Genomic DNA, 11,486 nt, shown 5'->3' on the forward strand with positions numbered 1-11,486 from the left:
CCAGCTGAAAAATATTCACTTGTTACTCACTGCTGCTTATTTCTGTGGGCATGTAGTAGTAGCTGAGGACCACCCAGACAAACATACCAAACATTTTTATCCACTTGTCTCTTGTAGATAATAAAGTCTAAACAAAAAAGGAAATGGATATTGTTCTGAATAAGGAAATCATACTGAAATGAAAAGTCAGCATACTAAGGATCAAAGGTTGATGACCAGCACTGCAGTAAGGGTCAAATATGTTTCACATCTTTTTGAAAAAATAGAAAAAAATAGATGGACCATGTTGAGGAGACCTGAGATGTCAGTACTGGACAGGACAGGATGAAACTTCACTACTGGGCTCTTAGTTTGGATTTTAAACATGATGAGTGTAAACTAGGAAAACCCATAGTATGAAACTTTAAAGAGAAGAGGGTGAGAGAGGCCTGCCACTAGTTCTGTTCCAAGACACGTTCCCTCTTTTCACAGTTAAGATTGTGGAAGAATTCTTGCTCATTCCTCATCAATCTGATAACAAAGTATTGCATCTTCGTTGTAGTAAGACTGTATCATGACTTCCTCATGTTTGTGGCCACCTAATAAACTGGGAATTGGGCTTTTTCTTTCTCAATGTCTTTGTAGACACTGAGTGTTTGGAAAAGTAAAAATGCTAATTAACTTACTGTTAACAACACAATATGTGTCTAGAAGCAAAAGTGTTTATTTAACTTTTCTCATCTTTTAAGAAATCAAATTAAAGAAAAAGATTTCATGCATTCAACATACTCTGTGTACCACCTACTCCACACTTAAAACATTTAATTTCAAGCCCTCATAAATCGTGTTAGTTTTCTGTGTTAGAAAATAGGAGCAGGTCACCGCTTTCTTAGGAGAGACATAAACATGATATAAAAGAGTAGTATTCAGTTCATCACCATCACAACTTTTGAAATTCAGTATAATACCAGCCAACAATCATTGCTCTCCTAAGCAATTTGACCTCAAACTGACCTCAACTGTCAGAGCTGCAGCCGCTGTTTCATGTGCAGTGGGGCTCCTTTATCCTTTATCCTCCTTTATCAAACTGATTGCTGCTGTTTGTCTGTAATGAATCAATCTCCCACACACCCATTTCGAATCTGCCCCCGATCATGACGGGATTATGATTATGACACATATATCTGCTCCATTGGCTTCGTTTAAACCTCCCCGGCAGAGCAAGCTGAGAGGTGGAGGAAAATCACTTTGACTGATTTGCCAGTGTTCGCCCTCAGGAACCTGACAGACAGCTTTCCCCCGGATCTCTACAAAGAACTACAGAGTGGGCAGTAGTGTGTACATTTTAACTGGGAGCCTGACACTTCATTACTCATCAATGGGAGCTGTGCAGAGTCCCATTCAAACTGGAGCTGGGTAGTGTTTCAATTAACAGTAGTGAAAGGAGCAGAAGACTGAGAGCTGCTCTCAGAAAAACAAATACTTCTCTGAGCCCAGTGATTAACTCCACATAATCCCAGACAAGATGATATTGATTCGAAGCTGCCAATATTGCTCTGCAGAGCAGTCCCATCGCTCATTAACACAACGCTACTGCTGCCGTGTACTCCCAGCCGGCCCTGTCTGTCCTGATGCACAGACACTGAACGTCAGAAGAATGGCGGCGATTAATTACGCCCAACTGATAAAATGTATTCATTTCATTTGCATTTAAATTATGCAGAAATGATGAATGAATACTGCGTTTTTAAAACGGAGTGACAGATTGAAAAGGAGTTTAAATGGACTTGTTGTTATTCCATTAGCTGACTTCCCATCTCACAGTTCATTAAACGTGTGCTGACTGTTTGGTTTTAAGGACATGTAAGCAGTTTATCACATGCGATTACTGTTTTCCTCATTTGATTAGGAAAGTTTCCATGGAGTCCTTAAACACCATTTCATGGAGTTTAACAATCAAATGATAATAAATGTATATGTCGGGAGATTCTCTCTGTAAAAGTCTGCACGTACTTAACACTGTCGACTCTGAGGAGATGTTTTACTCTTCCTACATTTACTTAGTGCTGAAGGAAGCCGGAGGTAAACCACTGATGAAAGGAAACTAATCTTACTCCCAGTTTGTTTTTTAGTTGTTGTTATAAGATCCACTTATTCCAGGGTTAGAGTCACACAGCTGCTAGAACAAAGTGAAATGTTGCATCTGAGATGTGTTTTGAAGTGAGCGTGCTGCCGCGTTATATTTTCCAGCTTCTTTTATCTCTTAATAGGTTTTATTTTCATAGTTTAATGTTCTAATTGTTTAAGAAATTCTGAACCTTTGTTTCATATTCATAAGATGTATCTCAACATGAGATTTCACTACAACAGTACAGTTTGTTCCACTAAATGTTAAAAAGCATCATAACCGTACACAGAGCTACATATGATAAGAAGTGTATACAGCAATGTTTTATGTTTCAGAACGGAGCAGATGATGTGAAGAAGCACCGCTGGTTCAAGAACATAGACTGGGATGCAGTTCCTCTGAGGAAACTCAAGGTGACAGCCGTGTCTGCTTTAGTCTGTCTCTTAGACATCAGTCAATTTCATTTTCATTTTTGTAACACTTATCAGCGACGCCTGTTTATTATTCATATGTAGCTCACAAACTACTTGTAATTTCATTCATTAACTACCGGGTTACAGTTGATTATCAATTCAACAAGCAGCAATTAACTGTTCTTCTTCTATAAGTAAAAAAAAATGTTGAATTATGTACAACTAAAAAACGACAGGTACTTAGCAGTATACAAAACACTCTGCATGTCTGCATAAATCCTGGAAGAGGGAGAAGGAAGTTATTATTCCTGCACACTTCAAACATTTGATCGACCGCGTGTCTGTTGTGATCGGGGAGGTGAAGTTGGATTTTGAGGTCGGACTCCTGCTCACTCCCTGACCACCGTGCTTATTTAGTGAAATGCAGCATCAGCAATGATTTCATTGCAGCTCATTACAGTCACAGAGTGAAAAGTTTCAGGACAGAACTGAAACACATCAGTGCTGATTTCTAATGTTCTGAGTGTGTCTGCAGCTGTTTGACAGCCGCGCTTGAACGTTTTGTGCTTCACTTTGTCCACAGCCTCCTATAGTTCCTAAAGTTTCCCATGAGGGCGACACCTCCAACTTTGATGTCTACCCAGAGGACGACTGGAAGAAAGACCCTCCTGTGCCTCAGAAGGACTTAGAGATCTTCAAGAACTTCTGACCACTCTGCCTAACTTATTTATTGGACTGTCTGGGGAATTGACACAACATTTTATCAAGTTACTGTCATAGGTACTACTGTATCATGGAGAAAGCACAGGAGTCAGATCTGATCTGTAATGATAGCCTCCCTGGAAAAAACTCCAATTGACATGTACGTATCATACCGCAGAGAGAATTGGCCTTTTGTAGTTTTTATTTATCTGACTGAAGTCAGTTTTTTTGCTGTTATACTTTTTTAAAAGTTTTTTTTTTTCTCTGAGCCTGCTCATATGCAAAAAGTCATGTAGTTCCTTTGAAACCAAAAGACTGTTACTTTCTAAGTTCAAAGAAAGAGAATTATCAGGTCTTTTTTATATTGTCACATTTTTATTTGTTTTTTTCAGTCATATTTAATGTGACTCCAGACTGGTGCTGTCAGCTGGCCAGTGGTCATTAATGTGCACACCTGTACATACTGTGTGTGGTGATGTAATGGACACCTTATTTGAAGACGTGCGGCCAGTAGCACTGTAAACATGTGCCTTACATCAGAGACTGATGGCATGATGTTTCCTAGTTCCCTTAAAACAGTGCTTTTGTCAGCCATCACTGCTGCATACAGTACTGCTAGAGGTTCAATAACGGGAGCGTTAGTACACGTGAGGTGCTGCTGTACACAACAGAGGCTGAATGTGCTGTCACATCTCCTACTCCTACCAAAGGAGTTGATTACTGCAGTCCCAGCTGGTCCACAGGTACAATACAGACTGTCCCATGACACTTTGTGCCCATTTCCTTTATCCATCATTATGACAAACAATCACTAATGTCCTGTTTTTAAAGCCACATGAGTCATGTGAGGTTAAAGGTCCCTGCCGGGATGTGATGTTCTCAGTGTTTAGTCAGTATTGAACAGCTTTTCAGTTTTCGTGCTTCCCTTCATCAGTTTGCTGTTACTTTGTGACAACATTGGCCCCTGACGTAAACTTCATATTGATCTCTCCGTTATGTTTGCTGCCATTAAAATACAACTGATGATGTGATTTCTGTGACTCATTGTAGACCTCAAAGAATCTCATCCCCATGTGTTCAGATTGAAAACGGCACCGTGTCAAAGGGTTGTTATTATGGAAAACGAGAAAAATGAGTCTCAACATGAAATGAAGAGTTGTCCACGTGATTGTACTCAAACATCCTGCTGGAGTCTCATTTATGTAGGATTGGATTAAGTGTCCAGATGCTGCAATGACTCTAGATAAAGATGTGGCATAAGCAAATTTGCATTACTCGTTATGTTGCGTTATAATGAGCTGGGGCCACATCGCCAGCCAATCAGAATTGGTTTGCAATGAATAATGTAGGTTTTATGTGAGCGAGTCACTTCTGGAAACATCCTGCTGGAGGATAGAGGGGGTTTAAATTGTAGAGAATTCAAAACAGCATTTAGTGAATAAAATGTCACTGACATGTTCAATACACACGGTACTTATAAAAAGGTCCATAATATCACCCCTTTAAAAGACAAATCATGGAGCTGTGCTGGTGGGGGCAGTTTACACATTGTTTACACAACATAGCATGTTCTTAGTGAGGGGATGCTCATGTATTGTAAGTCACTTTTCTTTGAGCTTTTTGCTGCTGGACAACTCTCCCTCACTCTGCCACCAGCGTTTTCCACACGGTGCTAGTGTTGATCTGAACACAGTTTTATTTCATTTTCACAGAACAGTTCTAAGACATTTACATTTAACAACTCATCTCACATCACTGGATCTCAGTGTGTTGTCTGTATTGTCCAACTCTACAGTAGTAAACACTGAGGAGTTGTTCTGTGTATTTTCTCTCAACACTCCAAAGGTCTGCTTGCTAAGACCAAACATTTTGGCCAGCACCTCACATCCTGATCCCTCCACATTTCTCTTCATCCATTTCATACAGACCACCATTAACTAAAACCACTAAATCCTGCTTCTTATATTCAGATAAAGTGTAGAAACCTCTTCTGTACCAAAATAATCAAGACTGTGTTGGACAACAACATATTGTACCTTTGGTGTTTCTTTACTAGCATGTCTCTTTACATATTAAATACTGTACAGATACTTCTATAATAAACTAATTAACCAGTAATACCAATCCAGCTGATACATTGGTTCATTGATTCTACACTGCCTAGAAGGAGTCTTTACCGACCTGGGAAGATTTATTCTGTCTTTTTACACTGATCAGCAGAAACTCTACAAAGTTATCTTGATTAGTTAAAATTAATAGGTAGAAAGCATGAACAAATACCTTCATGCCAATATTTAGTAGCTCCTTTGGCAGCAATGCCAGCATTTATCCTGTGTGGTTAGGATTCAAACAGCTTTGAACCACGGAACACTGCACTTTTTCTCCATTCTTCCACGTCCAAACTGCTCAGGCTCTGTCAGTTTGGATCACAAGTGAGCAGCTCTTTTCATGTACAGTCACAAATTCTCAGATAGTTGATTTGTTTGTTGCTTGTTTGGGCTGTGACTTGGGCATTCGAGAACAGCATTTTGCTGCTTTAAATTCAGCATCCACCTTCATAAGCCTTCCAGGGCTAAGAAGCATCCCCATAGCATGATGTTGCCACCACCGTCTTTGTGACTGAGTGAGTGAGTGTTTGGTTTGATTTCAGAGTCACAAACTTGCCACAACATAAATGAGTTTTTTAAACTTGATCAGTGTAAAAATGAAAAAACAACTTCCAAGGGGGGTGAATACTTTTTATAGACCCTGTACAAATATTGAATCTATTACCATAGTTACAGAACGTTTTGCTTCATCGATGAAGCATGCCGTATCCTACCACGATGAACATATTCACTGCATTCACAGGACATTCGTATGTATTCCCGTCATATCCACCTGTGTGTCCTGTTTATAGCTTTCATCATAGCATACACTCCTTGTATTTCAAGTTGTTTCTGCAGAGGAGCGGAGCTCAGGCTGCTCTCAGTACAGTGCTTGTCAATTATGAGCAGTTTCTCTACAGTGCATGTGTCGTCTGTAACCTTCAAGCCAAGCTCTCTATGTCTTATTCAGCAATATGTTTTTTTACTTGTCAAGCTTTGCAATGAAAATGTTTGTTTTGTTAGTTGAGTCAGACCGTGTTTTCTACCCAGTATGTAATGATGCCTTTGATATACACTTACTCCATTTAGACCTTTTATGGAACTTTAAGCAATGACACGTTTGTATGATTGAGTAGCAAATGTGTGGAAATGTTTCAAAGACTGGAAGTGATAAGAAAGAAACATGGTCTCTTCTTCTCTTGTGCTGTCTGGTCTTTTCCCGCCCCCCTTATGGCCCCCGAGCAGCAGCTGACATCATTCCTGATGTTTTACAAAAGCACATTATTCCACTAAGACAACAATGAGTTCTGAGCAATATTTAATTTGATGTTGTCAATAACAAAAAGTTGAATCCAGATTTGTTTGACTAACCTTCAAGTGGCCAAAATTACTTTATGTACTGACATATAGGTAATCCATTATTCTTCATCATTGATTAATTGGTTTTATATTTATAAGATTTTTCATCTTTATTTTAAGCTGCTAACCAAAACTAGTCTTAATTGTAGTTGAATAAAATTACCCTAAAATAGAAATACTCCAGTAAAGTACTTCAAACAAGTACAGTATCTAAGTGTCCTTAGTAGCTTTACACTTCTACAAATCTGAAAGTTCTTACTAAAAATAATTTTTAATTACACACAATTGTGCAAAGTTAGATCATTAATCAGTTAATGATAAAAAATTACCATCAGATATAATGATAGGCTCATTTTAAAACTGCACAAAAAAGTTTTACATATCTAAAATGTCAAACCAGCTACTAGATTTGGGAGTGCAGTTTGAAATGTGCATTACATTAAAAACAATAAAATCATGATTTCACTTTGAGTAACTAGCATCACACTCAAAATGCTGAACCAATTACCAGGCCTTGGATCAACTACAGCTTTGTAAGGTACTTAGAGATCACATTTTTCCATGGATCCTTTCTTCAGCTCTGTCTAATGAATTCCGTTCTTAGAGAAACAGCTGAGCAACCAATTTTTATTTTGTACAACAGTAGCACAATCCAGTATGAAACATTTCTTCTTAACCTGTAGTTCTCTCATTCTGTTTGTGACTTTTTAGAGCTCTTCACTTGAAAACAACTGCTGGACAACAGGTTGATGAGAGCTGGATTTTTTAGAGTGGAAAACCTGACCCATGAGCTTAAGAGGCAAAAAAAACAATGTTCTGTAGAGTTGGTTGAAGTGAGGAGTTGTTCAGTACAAGCTATTCAAAAGGATGTGCAAAAACTGCTGCTCTCTAACTCCAATGACCGGCCATCCGGTCATGTAAATCCACTGCATCACCACAATCGCATTAATTGTAATTGTAATTCCTTCATCATCCTCTTTCAGGTTTTTCGAAAGAAATATAATTTAGGCTATCGAGAGACAAACACTGTTTCCACGAAGTAACATTTGTTTTGCATTCTGTTAATCACACCGCAAAGCACCAACATGCTCACTAGACGTGTCTGTCTGATTCATGTCACTGAGGCCCTCTGGGAGGCATCACCCTGCACACCCACAGCCTCTGCCATCACTCCACCAAATCCACCTTGAAAGCACCTCATAAGGCATTCATTAGCTGACTGTGCAGCTCTGCAGTCCTGACTCTCATCACTTAGAGAGACTAGTGGGGAGTCCAGACAAAACATGACTCACTTTTCCACTGTAAACATAATAACTCTCCACGAAACTCTGCATTCAGCACATTAACACTGGGCCTGCCCTTGGATTTGCAGATAGGGAGAGGAAATTAAAGTTCATTGTGCATATTTTAAAAAATAAAAAACTGAACTGGGATTAGAGTTAAAGAGATACAGATGGAAGCAGCTACTGGCAATATGGTCACACCTTCGCTGGAAAAACAGTTTCCATCAGTTTGCTCATGAGGTGGTGAACTAAAGAAAACCACCAACACCTTCCGCCTGTAAAAATGCTTAATTATCACCAAACCTTGTTAATATCAACCATCTGAGAGTGAGACTGCTGCAGTCAGTCAGTCTCTGAGGTATCACAGCCACTATATGAACTATTCTGGTTACTCATAATTTCCCCTCTCCTGCATGTAGATGAATTCTTTAGTCAAAACAATTCCTGAAGAACTTATTCAGTACTGACGCGTCTCCTTAGTCATACAAGAGAGGAAAACTGTGACCCCCTGGAGTCTAGACACTCCCTCACAGCTTTTGAGACATTCGCTGTAACATTTGCCATGCTCCTGTTCTTGCAATAACCTTTCTCAGAATTGAGATACGGTGTTTACTTATTTTTATACAAATCAAACACAATGTGGACTTTTGGACCCCAGTGTTAGGATCGAAATAAACAATTTTGCAGACAGACATGCACGTCCACGCTGTAAAATCCTGATTTCCTAAGATATTTAGTGAGTACTAAATTGCGTGTGCAATCTTTTTTTCCATTTTGTTCTTCCAGTCAGTAACTGAACTGACGCTGTAATATCTCCCTAAAACCTGCTAACGTTAGCCGCCATAATGTACTGGTCAAATTAGGCCGAGTGAGGATGTCACAGTAACACCCTTTGACAGCTTTTGCTTTACTGTTCATGAATTTCACTTTTTGCCCTTTAAATAAAGTGTTACATCTTACAACAGTGAAGTACGTCACTGTGACACTGTGTCACTTAGCTGAAAAAGGTCTTTCTCTTAAAATAAAATAAAAAAAAGAAAACGCAACAACACAATGCAAAAGCAGTCCAAGTGAACTCCTCTTGAACCCTGCGTGTAAACAGGGGCAGAAGATGCTGTTGACATAATTAGTGCTTTTGCAATCAGGCCACTCCACAGACAACTGCTCCTCTGGCCCGCAGACCCGCTCTGCTGGCAGAGCTGACGCACTTAACGGGACAACTAAACTCCATTTGGCAGCTTGTCTTTTTAATAAGATCACTTTGTCCTGGTATTTCTAAAAGGGGTTTTGTTTTACAGTGGTGGACCGCATCTTATATGTGGATTTTAAATTTAAGCCTCTGCCTGGATTTTGACCGGTGTTAGATTTCAATGGTTAATGCTTTTTGGGAAAGTTATAAGCAGACTCTGACTTTCTTCCTCCACTGTCCCTATCCCACACAGACCCAGTTCCACCAGTGGGCCCTAGGGGTCCAGATACACATGCTGTGTGGACATTACGTTTCCTTCAGGGACCTTGTTGAAATGGTGGTATATTTGAACTATCTAGTTGCTAGTGTGGCAGATTAGATTTTACACCAGTAAAAGATTGAGTGCAGCAGTAGCTGGCCTCACCTACGTTTCAGGCAAAACCAACAAGATTTTACCATTTCTGTGTGACTGGGAATTAGCCCAGTGCCCATACATTATTTCTTCAAGTGTGTGAAGTAGTACACACATTTCTACAGTATTTATTTTTACAGTATTTGAACAATATAGCACACACGACTGTTGAAATTCAGACTCCACAGCATACAGACGTCTTCAGCCAGGGGTGGCACTCACAGGCTAGAAGAAGTTTGAAAATGGACCTTGAAAGTGCTTGAAAAGAATTTGACTTTGTATGAATCCCGTCTTTCCAATCAGCATTATTCCCTCAAATGGAAAGTGGGTTTGAACAACACTTGGCTGCACTTTAAGTCAGATGAAAACCGGCTACCTTTAAAAACACTCTTAAGTCATTTCTGCACTCAGATGTCCAGAAGCATTTTGACTGACTCTGTTGGGAGGTTCATGATAGAAGAAGAAGACAACTCTGACTCTGAAAGGAATATATCCTAACAATCATCTGACCGTGTCTTGTCAGGTCCTTTTTAGTGTCACTGGCTCAGTGAAGCTCCACCTGGCTAAACAATAGGGTACGCTTGTTTACATGCCCTGTGATATGGCTCTAATAACAAGTCAGACCATGTCAGCAGAGGTCATCTGGGAATCCTGTCATCAGCACAGTTGTGAACGCACCACACCCCTGCTGGAAAAACAACACCCCACCCCAGGGTGCCAACCACCTGCCTGGACTAATGCTCACCTTTGAAATAGCCCAGCTTAGGTACGACATGATTGGAATTCTTGTACCAATATCCAGAGATCCTCCAGACATGAACGATTTCTGAAGGAAAATACAAATCAATGGAACAAATGTAAGAACACAGAGAATAAGACCACAATTAATTGTAAATCTCTAACTGTAGCCATTCAAGCTTCCTTCATTAACAGCTTCCTGCTCCAGTGGTATAATTTCCCACGAGTACCGCTGAAGTTGATTTAACCAATCAGGGATTTTGAATGAGTAGAAAAAGTTTCTTTGAGGCGCATTAGAAGAACAGATATATTGATGGATCTGCATTCATTTGGATTAATTAGAGGGGACTAGGTGTTGGAACAAAGTGTGGATCACTTTGATTAGAGAGGCAGGTAGGTCCTGGTCCTGGTTACTGACACCTGAGGTCACAGTCTTTAACACAGGGCAGGACTATGGACATGACCATTTTCGATTGTTCCTGTTTTAGTTCTGTCTGTCCGGACTTATGACCATTCCTGTTATTAGAGATAAAAAGGACACATGAGGACACCAAGTTATCTTATTAGGCTCTGCCCAAAAACTAGGCACCGAGGCCAGACTCAGCCACCAGACGCTCATCCAAGAGTGGTCCCTACCACGTATCTTTGAACAGTGGAGACAAGCTGCTTTCTGTTTCATGGATTTGTGAGACAGTGCAATGCAATCAGGAAGTCCAGTTGGAATGATGGGGTGTGCGTTTTAAAAGCTTATTAGACACCAAAACACAGCACAGCGGTTTGTAATGTTCACAAACAGGAAACCGTTCCCAGCAGAAACCGTTTCATCTTTGGTTGTGATGATCTCGAGGTAAACAGCAGAAATACAGTGTTCATGTTACAAAATAATCCACCAGGAATGTGCGCTTGCATTCATTTGTCTGACCAACCCAGCGGCGGATGACAGATGAAGCCACGTTGCAGAAAAAAGCTGAACAAGATCCAACTTTCGGAGACCCATGGTGCTGGCCCCAGCTGAGTTTAACACATTTCCCCAGTGGAATTTATTGGAAGCTCTAGATGTTTATTTTAGTGGGGTGGCCACACATAACCACATACATGGCCATATGAAGTGCTCCATCCAAGTTAAAGTAGGACATGACAAAAACAAAGCTTTATGTTTCCCAAAGTAATAACAAATAACTAGGAAATAGTTGCTG

At 40.0% G+C, this 11,486-nt stretch overlaps 1 protein-coding gene across 1 annotated transcript in view; it reads left to right on the forward strand.

Annotated features, from left to right (window-relative positions):
- The window catches only part of prkx (protein kinase X-linked), a 28,881-nt gene extending 22,379 nt beyond the window's left edge, over positions 1-6,502 (forward strand). Inside the window, exons 8-9 of the mRNA XM_026362420.1 lie at positions 2,443-2,520; positions 3,104-6,502. Coding sequence (XP_026218205.1) covers positions 2,443-2,520; positions 3,104-3,229 — 204 coding nt within the window. The 3' untranslated portion in view covers positions 3,230-6,502. The remainder of the gene's footprint in view (positions 1-2,442; positions 2,521-3,103) is intronic.
- The last annotated feature ends 4,984 nt before the right edge of the window (positions 6,503-11,486 follow it).

This window comes from Anabas testudineus, chromosome 2 (genome assembly GCF_900324465.2).
Source record: "Anabas testudineus chromosome 2, fAnaTes1.2, whole genome shotgun sequence".
In the NCBI taxonomy this organism is placed as follows: Eukaryota; Metazoa; Chordata; class Actinopteri; order Anabantiformes; family Anabantidae; genus Anabas; species Anabas testudineus.